This window comes from Clytia hemisphaerica, unplaced genomic scaffold (assembly GCF_902728285.1).
Source record: "Clytia hemisphaerica strain Z4C2 unplaced genomic scaffold, Clytia hemisphaerica genome assembly, whole genome shotgun sequence".
Lineage (NCBI taxonomy): Eukaryota > Metazoa > Cnidaria > Hydrozoa > Leptothecata > Clytiidae > Clytia > Clytia hemisphaerica.
In genome coordinates, this window is record NW_027103728.1 from 540,929 (window position 1) to 557,263 (window position 16,335).

Consider the following 16,335-nt stretch of genomic DNA (forward strand, 5'->3'; position numbering starts at 1 on the left):
CTGCTTTGCCAACATATTTTTACTCAAAATAGAACCGGCACGGCTGCTCTGCCAAAGACAATCAAATGAAATAAACCCAGCACGGCTGATGAACCAGAAAACTTTGTAACTAAAGTAGGTGGAACGGCTGCTGTCACTTTAGATCACATAAAAAGGCTCCTTCGTCTCAACAAAGGCTCAAAAACGAAATGAAAATTACTATAATTTTTGGAAAGCATGCCGGCGGAAAATGAGCAACCAATGATTTAATATGAGGGGTACTATGATGAAGCTTCCCTGTAGGGGTGTTAAAACTAATTGTTTACGCCCTCATTTTGGCTAATGGTAAAAACGTGAAATTTGGACTAAAGTTGCACATCCATCATTAAAAAGATCATTTTGCAGAAATTTCTTTTTTGAGATTTTGCTGACGTCAGCACTTCTTTGCAAAATTTCGTATTTTTAAATTTTTGTATTTCTGCTGACAACAGCAAAATTTAAAAAATAATATTGTTATTCGCTTACAATAAATTAAATCATAAATGTATATATAAATAAATATTTTACAATTTTAGTATAAATCCTATTATTGTGTATTATTTTTTGAAAAGACTAGAAATATTTGAATAGACAATAGACGACCTCGATGAAATCTGATTCACATGGATTTTCGCGTGGGGGGAGGGGGTGACGACTAACATTTTTAGATTCGTATTACAGTTCTGTGCATTGATTTTAGTCCGAAGTGCTAGAGTTGAATCTCTTGAATAGGAAAGGTACATATTTTTTTTAATAATCAATTATCGAGTAGCTAAGGCTGCATCCCTGAGAATGGCAAAAGAATTAAGTAATTTGGCCTTAGTAACCTAGTTCTGAAACTGAGCATGAATCAGGAAAGCAACCAAAAATCCCTAAAAAAAGAGGAATTTCCGGCACTATTTGGCATTAATAATAATAACAACATATATTGGCTTGCTCCGAAAAATTCTAAAGCTTTTAGGCAGCTGAAGAATATTGTTTCCACATAGAGCCACTGTGAACAGAGATTAAAATATGTATGTGATTAAAATTATTATGATGGTATTTGAATACCAAATTTGAGGTATTTTGGACATAAAACGAGATAAAAGTCAAAAATTAAGTTGCTAGGCATTTTTGGCTAGAAATTCATAAGTAATTTTTTAGCCAAAATTCGTAAAAATACTTAGCAGCTCCAGCCCTAAGCCGAAAATTAGGGTTGCTTATTAAAAAAAAATGTGTATTCACTTATTTCCCATCCAAATAGTGTGAACGCTGGCTCGAAAGTAAAACCTATCACAAGATCTCAAAGATATTGCCGCGTGAAAACATAGAAGATTCGATTCGTACAAATCCTGATTCCAAATAGTCTATAGAATGCCACACCGAATCAATAAAACAGACTTCAACTCCTTTATACAGTAGAGTCTCTTTAACTCGAACGTCTCCTTTAACTCGGACAAGTTTTCTCTTCCCTTTCAGTTAACAATGTCTTATAAACCTTGCTCCATAACTCAAAATTTCCTTTAACAAATGTTTGTTCCCCTTGAGGGTTCGAGCTATAGAGACTTCACCTGTAGCTTTCTCTGCTAGCGTTATCTGTGTATCAGTTCGCATCAGTCACAATGCATCAAGAGACAGTTCTCAGACTTGTGCATATAAATGCACTCTTTTGGTTTCTATGTGAGTATAGTCGTTTCCATCGAAACTGATTTCCGTACGAATATATTCATTTTGCCATTCGCATCAGTGATACACACTCAATAATATTTGCCAATCAAACACCTGCCAAACTTTGCGTCGAAAGGTTTCGATTTGATCAGGGTTATATCTCGTCATTTTAGGCCAATCACAGATAAAGGAAACTGACGTCATTCTACCCTGGTAGACTTGACCCCAATCCTCTCGTTCATCATGGTACATATGCGACACTTCCGTTCGTCATGTTAACTTGCGAAGGTTGATAACCATGGTTCGTCCTTCCACCGCCACCGTTTGCTTGCAATTCATTGAATAAGACTTCATCATCGAAATTTTCAAAACCACCATCTTGTGATGTTAAGTATGCATCATCGTTGTAATATTCGAAATTCATACAATTCTGAAAATAAAAGAGTCAAAACTTTGTACTCTTGGGTACCTAATAAGCGTCCCCCCCCCACTAATTAATTTGTTCGAAAATTTTCCACCCAGAACATTTTTATTCCAACCCGCTTATCAATTTTGGGGGAATTAGTTTGAAAGTTCCCTCTTTTGCCCTAATTCTGCTGTATAAGCCTCCTTTTCAAAAAATTTTCCACCCAGGACATTTTTTATTCCCACCTCCCCGTTTATGAAGTTTTGAGAATTTTTCCAACCACACCGCTTATTCCAAACCCCCCCTGGCTATTAGTTACGAGAGTAAAGGTAAAAGTAAAATGTAAAAGCCTGGAAGTTGCACAACAGCACAAAGATTTTAAAACCGAACTCGGAAAACCCAAGACAAGAAGCAAAAGAATACGGCTTGTCCTATTTTGAGAAAAGGATTTTTTTCAAAGAGACTCGATATATCACCCATCTTTATGTAACCAAACTTGAACGAGCCAACATATGCTAACCTTATAACAGCTGTTCATAATTTTCTTACGTGCACGGTAAACCTCTGAAGGCACTTGAAAATTATACATCTGAGGAAAATAGTCCTCCCGCGAAAAATTTTACAACAAGAATCTTGTTGTGCGCCAGAAATTTAAAAACTTATACGGCGCCCTATTCATAAACACAATCACGCAACTTTGTTGTCATCCCCAGTCCCTTTAGACGAACGCGGTCCTTACGATTTCGAGATTGCATATTCGTCAGATTGTATGTTTTCACCCATCCCTTTAGAGCTTCAGCGTGGTGGGCAGAAAACAACCACAATCTGATCTCAGGTTAACATATGCTCGATAAATCAATCACTCCTTGTTTCCAATTTCTCTACCCCGGCAACCAATCAAAACAATTCATTTCCTCACCTCATTTCCATCTTTAAGCGTTTTGATTTTAAACATCAAATTTCCAAAAGTTGGTCGTAAATCGTATGCTTCTTCCCAACATTCAAGAATGATTTCAAATCTTTAAAGAAAAAAAAAATATTTTACATAAAATTTGCAAGATTCCGCTGTACGCGAATTTGGGATTCAGTCAAATTTCAATTTAGTATTTATTACTGGCCTGTTTGATGTGAACACAGTCTTTTATTATAAAAAATCAATAAACATTTGTTGAGACTAGATTCTTTTCATAAGCTGGAACAAGAGATGTCTCCTTTTCAGTAAACCCTGAATTTTTTTAATAGAGGTATGTGGGGGCAATTATCCAGGGCGCAATTCCCTATAAATCGTCCGGGGCAACTGAGGTATATTCAATAAAAATGCTAAAGGGTTCTCTGACAGAATTTAGTAGAAGAAGAATTTAGAGTAGTATAATTTGTCCTTGAACATTTAACCGGGGAAGTCTTTCACTTACAATTTCTCACTGCAATGTTCAGGTTTATTCATTCGATAACGCTCATGACACAATAGAGCAGGTACTTCTTTGGATTTGAAACCAGGGTAAGGCGAAGCACCTACAATGATAGATACACTTTTTTATAACAACAAACTATACAAGAAGATAAAACTTCGATGGACAAAATGTTAAGAACAAGTTAAGAACATTTTAAGGCTTAACGGATTCTAAATTTTTGGACGTAGACAGAAAAACACAGTAGACTGTCATAGGAAAAAATCAAAAAATGAATGATTCCATCCAAAAAGTCAAGGTGTCTTTTTTCTTGAAGAGAATGTACCACTGTCTTGCTGACCCGATGAGACTTCCTAGGGTGGTAAAGTTTTAAACAAGTACGTTCGAATATGAACGACGCTTTCAAATGAGGAAAATTTCCAAGCCACTTACCAAGGGTGAAAATTTCCCACAAAACGATTCCAAAAGACCACCTGAAAAAGAGTGAGTAAGAAGGGAAACATTGATAAAAAGATATGTCCCCATGGAGGATTTGAAAATATCCAAAGATTAAATTTCCAGCATCCTAAACTGTCGATTACCACATGAACATGGTCAACAGTATCTGCGTTAGATCTACACGTTTTTATAAGAACAAACAATATAAAAGCACAATGCTTCGATGGTCAAAATATTAAGAATAAGATAAAAATATTTTAAGGCTTTGCCGACTCTAAAGCACCCGATTCAACTTAAGAATTTGCACAAAATATTACTCACAAAATAATGAAAATAAGAACATTTCAATGCTCGAAACGCCAAAAGTTAGGGATGTTTTTATAAAACGTGCAGTCTGATAAACCAAGCTAAATTTAAAAAAAGTGTTTCGATTTAAAAAACGAAAAATGTTAGGACAAATACTTACACATCAGATTTGATGGAGGATCGTCCGTACTTGATAGATTCCGGAGACATCCATTTGATTGGGAGTTTCGCCTGCAATAAAACGATTGGAGACAAAATTGAACTTATGTGCACATGGTAGATACTTTAAGTGATCCGTCCTTCAAAGTTCTCATGTTTATCGTTTATCGTAGTACACTCTGTGCGCATTGTCTGTTTAATAAAAGAATTCCCGTGCGGAGACCTCTGCGATGAAGTATGATTTATGGAGAGCAACACCTCTCATCTTCTCCCCTCTCTCACCAACGCTCCATCGCAGCGGTCGGTTTGAAAAATCTCAAATGAAAAAAAAACAATGACAACAGATCCTCTACGGTAATGAATTTTGAAATCAGCAGTAGATACTGGGTTTGCGTACAGACAATTTGTATACAGAAAAACCTCTAATTAACGGACACTCTAAAGGCGGACACCTCTGATTAGCGGACAATTTCGTTTTCCCCGGCCGTTTCCTAGTCAAATCCTCATAGAAAGTTTCTAAAAGGCGGACACTTAATTAGTGGACCCTCTGATTACCGGACAAATTTTTTCGCACGAAATGGCCAAAACCCCTATTTTAGCTCTCCAATTAGCGGACATTGAATATCAAACGGGTCACAGACGTCCAAAATCGAAGAAATTTTTTTAGATATTTCTATTTCAAGCACTTATTAGTCTTATTATTCAAATTATTTCTACAAATTTCCAGTTTTCCCTTGACCCATTCAACGAATTTAGGTGAGCCAAAGAAATCATAAATCACTGATTTTTTTTATTTGTTAAAAACTAAATTGTTGCGTTTTAATAACCTTTCTCTTGTTCTTCTATGGCCTAGTGTCTGCAGATAAGTACTTTAGACCCCAATTTTGTACTTTCGACACCCTGGGATGGCCTAATTTCAAAATTGGAGCTCCGAGATCAAAAGTTTCTAAAAGGCGGACACTTCTAATTAGCGGATACTAACCCCTTTCCCCGATGGTGTCCGCTAATAAGAGGTTCCACTGTAGTTGCTTACCTCTTTCTCTCTATGAAACACTCCATCATCATTCAAAGGTCTGGCTAAACCCATATCTGAGATTTTACAAACACGATTGTTGCCAACCAACACGTTCCGTGCTGCTAAATCACGGTGTACAATCTAATGAAAAAGAAAACTTCATTTAAAAATATTGTTGCTGGCATAATTCAAGGGAATATGGTTAAAGGAACGCTTACTCTCATGTGGCCTGGGACCTAATTGCTGGGGGGATTCGAAATTGTACATCTAAATACCCCAGGGGTTGGGGAAGAGGTTATGAAGAAAAAATGAAAAATAAACAAACGGGGGCGGGGGCGTTTGTTAGGTACCTAAGAATACTGGTTACTGGAAAATATTGTTGTCAGATGGTGTCCAGTCAATAAAGGGTTCACAAACACAGTCATTGAATAAACGTAAAAGTGTAAACAATAGTGTAAAACACAAAGAAAAATGAAAAAATTTTCAAAACAAAACCATACCTTGTGAAAAGAAAGATGGTCCATTCCATTTGCAATATCGATAGCGAATCGAAGAAATTCACCGATATCGATCATTTCATCGATCGGTCGATTCGTTTTATCCGCTCTTTGCTTTGTTTTACGCAGTAAATTCTGCAAATCACCGGATGGCATTACTTCGAATATCATAGCCAGTTGTTGACCTGTTATGTGCGAGAAAGGGCAGACTCTCATTACACCCCTGTCTCAGTGAACCGATGATAATCTTTGAGTCTAAAACATGGCATAATTTAGATCGCCATGGTCTAAAGTCTTGTTTTGAATAAGTAACACTTGTCATCCTAACCAGATTTTTTGATCACAGATCTTGAATTCTATTTTTTACAGCTTGAAAGTTCAGGAGTGGAAATTCTCAAAATCTTTCATTCCGAGCAGAATATTTGTTTTAATTCAATGATATTACCAATGGGGATGAAATTTGAATTGTTCGGATACACCATATACTCAAAATGATCGTATCCAAGTAGATTTAAGACATCACATTTTCCAATCTTAATTCTATGCAAATATTAATACCTCTTTTAGTGCAACAACCGAGCAATCGAACGACATTTGGATGTGGTTTGATCAGCTTCAGTAAATCAAGCTCATCAATGAATTCTTGTTTGTCTTTCTCTTCGGGATTAGCTGAACAGAAAAGAAAAATTTAAAATTTCTTTTTAAACATTTCCATTGGATAAGAGAGCTTCTTTTCAGTTTATCGTTATGATTAAGATGCAATGCACTGATGTTTAAGCTTTTTGAGGAAAGTGTTTTTTCCCTATTGACCATTTTGCAATTCTATATATTTTGTATTTTGATTTTTCAAAAAGTTTTCAAAAGTTTTCGGACAGGAAAAAGCATGAAATTTTGGATTGCATCAGTACCCACGAAATTTTGATTTAAATTTCTCTCGTCCAGTTTAATCTATTTTTGGTGAATTAAATTTCTCGTGGATCAATTTTCGCAATTTTGGTGAATTTTGGCCATTTTCGCGAATTAAGTCCACACGAAAGATTTTAAATCCGCATTTTGGCCAAAAATCCAAAGGAAAATGAAAAAAAAAAAAAAAGGATGAAAAAGAGGATGATTCGCAACTTTAATCAATGCAAAAATTCTCAATTCGCGAAAAAAGGTCAATCCGAAAATTAATCCACTACTACGTAATAAATGCTCAAGTTATGGACATCAAAAAATAATCCACTTAAGGTATTAAGGGCTAAAGACACTTTATCTACCTTTAAGGACTTTAACAGCAACTATCGATTCTCCAGGTTTACCGGCGATATCAATGGCTTTTGCTTTATAAACACATCCAAACTGTCCTTCACCGAGTTTGTATTTGAATTCCAATTGTTGACGATTGTATTCAAAATCGAAAGAATTGTCTTCCAAGTAATTGCAATCTAAAGAAGTAAGGACACGACAATGAAATTAAGTGAAATTTTTAATCTCAAGAGGTAAATTTGTAGGACCTCCTCAAGGAGGGTGAATACTTTTATATTAATAATATTATTATTACGGGACCAAGAATCTTATTCGAATTAGAGAAAGATTTAGTCTAAACTGGCTTTCAGGAGTGGTAGTTTTACGCTCGAAATAAAGGAAGATATGACGTAACCTAATAAAGATTTGAGTCACGGAGATTATATTAAACGTCTTTTTAGCTGATATGAAGGGGAAAAACTTCAGTGAAATAATAGAGGTTTGAATCAGAGAGAATTCAACTTCATCATAGGCTAGCTCAGCTTGATGATACCTAACGTAAAACCCCGTATGATTCTGTCCAATCATCGTTATTAATTCAGTCTAGAATTTAGACAGTGATTTACATCAATCAACCTTTCCATCAGTCAGAAGATTCAAGAACCCTCCTACGAAACATGGATTAATTTTTTAATGAAGGAATTGCGAATTGTTGCAGGAGTGCTGCTATTTAACTGGATAAAAGAGGTATGGTCTGGCACCCGTCTGGTAATCGATATCTAAAACTCCTTTCAAGGGACGATTGAAAATAATGAAATATATTGTTTTACCATCGTCAGTCAGATCAACTTGTTTTGTTGAGAATTCTTTTTCCAACGTTTGTTCAACTTCCATTGCATCCACGTATAAATTATGCTGAATTGAATGAAAGTGAATAAATTATGTTGAATTGAATGAAAGTGGATAAATTATGCTGAATTGAATGAAAGTGAATAAATTATGCTGAATTGTAAGTGAAAGGTTATGAAAGTGAGAATAAGGACTTTTTCTATGGATTTGAATTCTTGCGAGGTACACGCGTGAGATGACTAGATGTGAGAGATGGCGAAAATTAGACTGATACACAGAAAAACTGGGAAAAAGAACCTTCTAAAGGTTCATGAAAAATACTTTTCTTAAAAATTAAATAGAGAAATGTTGAAAATGGAAATTTGCAAATCACGGTCACTTCCAGAATAGCCAGCTAGCAACATCAAAATAAAACCCGGGGGGGTACGGGTATGTACTGCCCTTAAGGGTGCCTTTTTTGGAACCTGGTAGTCCCTGTAAGGTTTGAAAATATCAGAAAATCCAATTCCAGTCCTATTTAGGGTCGGAAAAATAGAAAAATTTCAACATTTAGCCCCAGAAAGAACGAAATTTGGTCAAATTAATAAGGGTCATAAAATTCACAAAATATTAGTTTTTTCCCTTTCCTCCCAGAGAATAAAACCAATTTGCACTTACAGCGCGGAAAGGCATGACCATGTTATTAGAAACATTATTTGCACGTTCAAGCTGTAATAACCAAAGCTGTTCCATCCTAGCTTGTTGTTTTCTCCATCTCCAAAGATAGACGAGTATACCAACTATCACTATGACAACCACAACAATAACCACAACAATAACGATCACTAGTATTAAAAAAAAGGAAAATATCGTGAAGAAGATTTTCTACTATTACACAATTAGCTGATCTTTGATGTGCAGATCGAAGACAGTTTTAATAGGCTTTTTTCATGAATTATTTAGGGTGTAACACCTGCCTCGCTTTGCAACCATTACCAAAGTGATCAAACCCCTTAAGTCTTCAAGTGTTACCTTTGTAAAAAGAATTAACTTTTTATGAATTCCACTGGGAATCAATTACCGTAGCAATATTTTGAAAACGAGGTAATCGTTACTCGTGACGTAATTTAATAAAAGGTCTTTTAATCCTAAAACATGTAGTAAGAAGTCTGCAACCGTAATCAAAGACGACCCAAAGGCTCTTTTTTCACCCGAAAAGGTAGGGGAATGCACCAGTCTCTCTCCCTGCTGTGCATTAAACAGAGAGGCATCAAGTACCGTTTTGAACATTTTTAGTTCGTACTACTCGACAACGAGAAAGATTTTCCAGCAGCCGTGGTAAACCAGACCCGTGTATCAAGCGTTTGAAAACACCTATCAACCCTTATAGGAGGGGAGACTAAGTTCGAGCTTACTTGTAGTGTGGTCGTGTTACAAAAATACAGGGAAAGAAATTGCCCAAAAAAGGGATGTTCCACCAGTGGGATTTTAGGGGATTTTTTCCTGAGGCATAAGCATCCTATAGAGAAGGTCTGGAGAAAGTTTCAGCTTTATTTCTTTCCTGTAAATTATGCTAAACTACCCACTATAGGAAGGAATGACGTCAAAATGTCTGACAAACGACGAATGGCACGTGTTGGCACTTAATGGTAAGTCCTTGATAATGATATCGTTGAATATCGAAACGCGCAGTATCATTGGCATCCCTTGCGGCATCATTGATGGTGATGTTGTTCATCTCACGCTACATGTGGTTACTGGAGTGATTGAGTCCAAAACCCGACACTGTTCCCGAAATTGCTTCAAGTGTGGACTGGATAGCTCAGTCGGTAGAGCAGTTGCACCAGTAATGCGAAAGTCGTGAGTTCGAATCTCACTTCAGTCCTCAGTATAGTAGTTCTCTATCAAACTGAGGTCAATGCGCACATACACACATGTTGGCACTAAACGACGAATGTTGACGTCATTTCCTTGTAAAATCATTACCAGACCCCTCAGAAGCCGACCGCGCAGTCAAAGGTTGATAGGTGTCTCAACCCATAACGTAAAGAGTCGCTGTGAGTAAAATATACCTAGGGTGTCATTGTCCTCTTCGTCACAATCATCATTGAATTGAAAAATCTTCGGTACCTTTGGACCAATCCCGTACTTGTTTGATGCGTAAAACTGCATGAAAAAAATAAACCATGAATGAAAACTTATAACTGTTTATTACCGACAAGGTACAGTAGGCAATTATTTAGACTAGTAAACCACGCCGTTGTATTTCGCTGTAGCTTACGCTTACAATGGGCTCACTACGTTCGCTGAATACAGGGTTTCCAAAACACCCTTCCACGGCAACTTCTATTTTTTATAAGAACTCTTTATGAGCAATATCTCTGCGTTCCTTGTTTCCAAGGGAAAGGCAGACGCTTGTCAGTCTAGCAAACATTAAGCCCGATTTTGAAAAAGGCTATAATAACCTAGATATTTTTGACCAATGGAAGAACATAGTTTTCCTTTGATCAATAGTGTATGGTGCGTATCATACCTTAAGGGAACTTATTTTGGTGGGAACTAATTTTGACGAGCGGCAAAAATCCTGAACATTTATAATTTTGGCGAGAACTTATTTTGGCGATTGATGAATTTTTTTAATTAGTTCCTGCCAAATTAAGTTCCCTTTACCTCGCATTGTGTAGTCACAGCACATATTTTTTCGGTAGTGATGAAAAATAACTGATTATTTTGAAATGTAGTTGTATTGTATGTTTCTTTGATGGTTGTTGATTTCGAATCATCACAATCGATGTGTGCTGCCCATTCTTTTATGGAAGCTCCACCGAGATGTGCTGGTGCAGGGATCTGGAAAATGTGTATGTTTTTCTCGTCTTGGTGTGCGTTAGCTCTGATCAATAGACGATTGAATCCACCAGGAACTGAAAAAAATTGAGAGAAATAACCTACTGATCCAGATCAATACAGCTAACAGATAAGTTGTATTCTCTGAATCCATGATATAAGATTTATTCGCCTACTCGGCTGGAGTAGCACTTAAGATTTACAAACAAAACCTCCACAAAACTTACGATTTAAGGATTAGCCAAAATTTCAAGCCAAACCTATTTCAAACGATTCAACAATTATTCTCAACCATCGAATGGCAAATTGACATGGTTTCAATAGTAGGGGGAATTTTGTAAAATTGTTTGACTTTTGTTATACATTTTCGGAAAGAGCATCAATAACAGGAGTCCAAAGTGAAAATTGTTTCGGACAATGGTGTATTTTACAGACCAGAATAGGAAATGTCTGAAAATCACCAAAACTGTAATTATTAAAAAAATAATTCCCTTACGATCATCTCTAACTGTCCTAACTCAAGTTTGATGGCAAATAAAAATTGATTAAATCTAATGAGCTAAGAAAGCTTACCTCCATCAGTCGTTCGGCGGCTGTCTTTGTAACAGCTCTCGTGTTGGTGCGCGTTACGGTAAAAAGTATTATTCATAAACATATCGTTAGAAGCACATACAATCATCAAATACACTGAATCTGGTTTCAAATCACCAATCGACCACGTGGTTTGAGAATTATCTAATTCTCTGGAATATATGGCTTGACAAGAAGTCCCTTCACATTTTGAAAATAATATTAAGTATCGGCTTTCTAACGTCGTGTCGACAATAAGTGGAGGGTCCCATTTGTAGAAAACGCTTTCACCAGTTATGTTCACCAGTTCGAGATTTCGTGGTTGACTAGGTATGCCTAAAGATGAGATCATTTTAGTCATTTTTAATTTTCATAACAACAACTTTTTTTGATTTCCTCTAAGAACAATTTATAAGAACAAATCAAGATCAAATCTTTAAAAAAAAATAACAAGATAAGAGAAAATAATTTTTTATGTGAAATAAGGTGACACAAACAAAAACCCAGACACTAAAGGTTCCGTGACTCCCGAAAAGGACAACTAGATCCATACCTCAAGGAGGAGTGATTTTAGGCCCCTTTTATGCTCTTATGTCGTGAAAATAGTTGTATCAAAAACACATTAAGGAAAATCTGAGCGTTTAAATCTAAAAAAAATTATAACAGCAGAGCCTTAGGAAAAAATCACTGGTTGTTATAAATAAATGTGTAAATGTGTATGTGATATCGTTTAAAGCTGAATGAAATCTAGCAACGTACATTACCTACAATCATTAGATTAAAAAAGTGAGATAAAAAAGACGATATTGGCTTTCCGAATTCTCCCCAAATGATTATCCATGATGCATTGCGCAAAATATTCACGGAAAGTCAATATTGTCCGTGAATTTTTTTGTGCAATGCATCATGGGTAATCATTTTCGGGGAGAATTCGGAAAGCCGATATCGTCTACGAACCTTTTCAAGCCAAAAAAACACCTCTTGGGAATTTGCAAAGAAATCCCTTGGAGAATCTTATTTTATACCTTAAAGTGACGATGGACGAATTGTATGGAATCTGTATGGATGTAAAATGGAATGCTTATTACTTACGATAGCAGGATTCGGAGTAATCAAACTGTTGGTAATGGAATCGCGAATAGGATGGATTGCAATTACAATCTGTTCCATTACTATTGCTATTTAGACCGCATGGTAAACATACACCATTATCAGACGGTGGGAATTTATTTCCAGAACATTGCCCTAAAAAAAGTAAAATATCCATGTATCAAAATATGATAGTAAAAATTTTTCTTTGGGTGTGAACATTTTTTTGTGCTAAATTTCGTGAAAAATGATATTCTTGATCAACTTAACTGTCATTTAGGGCCCTTAAGCACAAAAATTAGATTAGATCAGATTAAATTAGATCAAATTAATTGCAATCAAAACTAATATATTTAGATGGTAGAATTCTCATGGGAAAAAATCCTTCAAGAAATGAATAAAAAAAAAATGTTGTAAAAAATACAAAAACATAACATTCTGAATCTTCCAAGAAACTGAAGTCTACGATTAAATATGACATTACTGCCTATACAGTGTGTTCCGCAAAAAAGTATATTCAAAAAAGTACAATCGAATTATGAAAAAAGTTAAACGAACTGAAGGCACATTTATTTAGCATTTTACGGTGAAAATTTCATATGCGAAAAAAGTCATATCGTTGAGTTTGCTTATTTTCGAATAATTTACTTCATCTTAAATGCTGTTTAATTAAGAATTGAATCTTTGGAACTTAAAAACATTCTGAAATAAATTTTTAAGCACATGGACCTTTAGCTATACTGAAAATTAAAGGTATTGGTTTAGTCATTTTTTCATAGAACTACCTTTTTCAGCATACCTTTTTGCGGACACACTGTATATCACGACAATGAGTGATACATATATAATCAAAAAATGATAAAAGGATACCTTGACATCTTGGTAAAGTAGCAAAAATATAGAGTAATGAGATGATCACATTATTTCTCATGGTGTATTTTCTTTATGGTACAACACTTTTTAACTGTTTTGCTACGAAGTCAATCTTTTCATTTTGTTGTGCTCCTATTCTTGATGAAAAAAGAGAAACAAAATTAATAGTGATATCAGATTCAACCAAGACATGGATGAAGATACAGTCACGTAGCAGCAGCCTGTCGGGAACCACGACCTACATAAGAGCTCTAGAAGCTCGATATGATTTTGCTTTGAATAACAAACGAAGGAGAGTAGAGTATAGGAAACATGAAATATAATATTTTGGAATTCATAACTATACTGTCAGAAGCCATGTTCTTGCCAATAAAAAGAAAAAGGCCCTCAAAAAACAGAGTATTCGGCATTTGAAATAAGAGGCACTCTCTCCGCTTGATTTCTTCAAAAAAATCTACCCAATATCTCATCCACATCATGCAAAATAATTAAAACAATTTTGTTAGAGCAGTAAAGTCTAAAATCAAACCTTTCCCTCTCTTGTCTTGTAGTAAACTCTCTCTGTTTTTAATCCTATCCATATACTGAAAAGTTCATTACATTATGATCATTTAATACCTTTAATAATCAAATACCTTTTTTCTGAATACCTCTTTCACATAGATATCATACTACGAACTTTGATTTTCTATTTAAGAAAAGATGTGTATGATGAGTTGTTAGTAAAATAGAAGTCACAATTACTGACAAATGTAGACCTATTATTATACATCCTTCGAGCGGAATAATTAATGGCTAATGAAGGATACTACACGTAATTAGTTGAAACACGCAACTTTTTAAACAAGGCGGTGTAACTTTTAATATCCCATCAGATCTTCTTATCAAAAAAAGTTCTTATCAAAGAGATAAAATCGATATTATGATGAGCTTACATATGTGATCTTTCTCAGAATTTTCACTGTCAAAAACATAGAGAGTCATTTTTTTATCTTCAGAATAAAGAAAGTGTTTTCTTAAGAGTACTTGAGATATCAACGTAAAATTTTCAGGATCTTATTTTTTACATGATGATTGGTCAGTTGGTAAAAATTTGAGCATAATCTGACAGGGTTAGGTATCTCACCCCAGGGAATTGATATTGTTTTCTTCTAATCTACCGAGAGTGCTCGATTATATCAGAGCTTGTTCAAATTGAAAGAAACAGACTTTGATTTACTATTTACTCTCGGGTACCTAATAGCCGTCCCCCCCGCTAATTAATTTTTCGAAAATTTTCCACCCAGGACATTCTTATTCCAACCCCCCCCGCTTATTAATTTTTGGGAAAATGTTTTTGAAAGTTCCCTTTTTTGTCTTAATTCTGCTGTATTATCCTCCTTTTCAAACATTTTCCACCCAGGACATTTTTATTCCAACCCCCCCCCCTTATTAAATTTTGAGATTTTTTCCAACCCCCCCCCCCCCCGGCTATTAGGTACCCGAGAGTACTATTTTTACTTTAACTTTCATGCCTTTACATCTCTTTTATATAAATTCCTTGCTTTTCCTGAAGACTCTTAGATAAAATGACTCTTGAATGAAACCGATCATTTGATAATAAATAAAAGATTACTTACTAATCACACGCCCCCATATTTTATAGTACTCATAACAGATGATCTCAGTTCAGCCAGTTCATTCAAAACACATTGTTTTTTGCCAGAAAACGAAGTCAAGAGAAACTGGGCTCTAGCCTAATGTTTTTGATGCACGTTTATTTGATGTGAATGTTCTACTTCTGCAAATAAGTCATTGCGTTCAAAAGTTTATTCAAAATTCGTAAAGAATCTGAAATCAAAAACATCAAATTGTCAACCTGGGACCTCTTACCACTGGCGGATTTAAGACAATAGAGCAAGTACGTCGGAAACATGCGGAGGAGTGCAACGCTCGATAAAAGACAATGAAATTGCAATTACAAGTCTCTCCCTCTGATGAGTTCGACATGGTCTAAAACCACCGATGAGTCTCACGGAGCTTTTGTGTTAAGGTTTAATCATATAAGACAAAAAATTTTAAACTTTACAACCTTACCTTTCCTTTTACCTTTTTCGAGGGTACTCATTGACTTCCTCGTTCCAACGAGTCCAAATCCAATTGTCATTATCTTTTCAAGATGTCTTGTCAATCATTGTCTTTGCTGGTACGAAGCGAGGTTCCAAAACAATACATTGATCGCCAAAGAATAAGACTTCCTGCCATTTCATTTTTGCATAGCAGCTAAATCCAACTAATGTGAGCTTTTTTAAATCTATCTCAAAATAGTCTATAAGAAACAAAGAATGACGCTGTAACTTTTGATAGAAATCACACTCTCCTCGAAACGCATAAAATGATTGCAAACCTCGTTCTCAAAGACTTATTGCTATGATACTTCAACGTCGTCAGACATAATTTTAATGTTTGCAAGCGTTTGCGGTTTTGTATCAAAATTGAAAACGGTCTTATGGGAAAACATGATATTTCATGTGTAAATGTCGTTTGAAGTAGTTATTTCATTAAAAAACAAGGTCCGCAATGCTGTTGATTTATCTCAAGAAGTGTGTATTATGTATTAAATAGCGGGTTTGATTTGTTGAAAAGATGATCAGGAGTGGATCATCAAGAAATACAAGAAATAATCAGAAAATGAAGAAGAAAAAATGAGAAAATTCTTGAAGACCTGTGCTTGAATTAAGCTTGAATTATTATATTGCAACAGACTTTAAATAACGATCTACTAATTTTCGAGTGACATCCTGAGTTTTACTTGTTATAAAAAGTTTTCTATATTTGATTTAATTATATTTGGACAGACTTTAATACTAGATAGCACAAATAATAGTATCTGAAGATTAATAATTATTATATGTAATAATTATCTTTGATTATTTGACGGTGATAAGATGTTATAATTCTCTCACTACATTTTCCATGATAAAAAATACGTTTTAAAACTGAATATAAGACCGGGGGGGGGGGCAG

At 35.2% G+C, this 16,335-nt stretch overlaps 1 protein-coding gene across 2 annotated transcripts; it reads right to left on the bottom strand.

The window, feature by feature from the left end:
• Positions 1 to 503: 503 nt before the first annotated feature.
• On the bottom strand, positions 504 to 13,910 carry LOC136804916 (uncharacterized). 2 transcript variants are annotated; one of them, XM_067061441.1, is made up of 17 exons: positions 13,859 to 13,910; positions 13,327 to 13,461; positions 12,460 to 12,612; positions 11,371 to 11,703; positions 10,624 to 10,874; positions 10,026 to 10,119; positions 8,632 to 8,798; positions 7,956 to 8,040; positions 7,158 to 7,325; positions 6,457 to 6,567; positions 5,902 to 6,083; positions 5,420 to 5,542; positions 4,388 to 4,458; positions 3,916 to 3,956; positions 3,487 to 3,586; positions 2,994 to 3,093; positions 504 to 2,098 (listed from the first exon to the last, which is right to left on the bottom strand). In XM_067061441.1, the coding sequence occupies exons 2-17, from the start codon at positions 13,385 to 13,387 to the stop codon at positions 1,910 to 1,912; spliced, it is 2,229 nt and encodes a 742-aa protein (XP_066917542.1). In that variant the 5' UTR covers positions 13,388 to 13,461; positions 13,859 to 13,910; the 3' UTR covers positions 504 to 1,909. The 2 variants fall into 2 exon arrangements, with proteins under 2 accessions (XP_066917542.1, XP_066917541.1); XM_067061440.1 differs by having other exon boundaries at positions 13,327 to 13,466; positions 13,859 to 13,896.
• Positions 13,911 to 16,335: the final 2,425 nt, after the last annotated feature.

Bases quoted from the DNA above. Each gene is read 5' to 3' on its own strand.
- LOC136804916 (XM_067061441.1), bottom strand. From the start codon at position 13,387: ATGAGAAATAATGTGATCATCTCATTACTCTATATTTTTGCTACTTTA. The intron at 3,957-4,387 runs GTAAGTATTTGT...ACTCTTTTTCAG, and splicing joins TCCTCCATCAAATCTGATGT to GTGGTCTTTTGGAATCGTTT. The intron at 3,587-3,915 runs GTAAGTGGCTTG...CTATCATTGTAG, and splicing joins GTGGGAAATTTTCACCCTTG to GTGCTTCGCCTTACCCTGGT.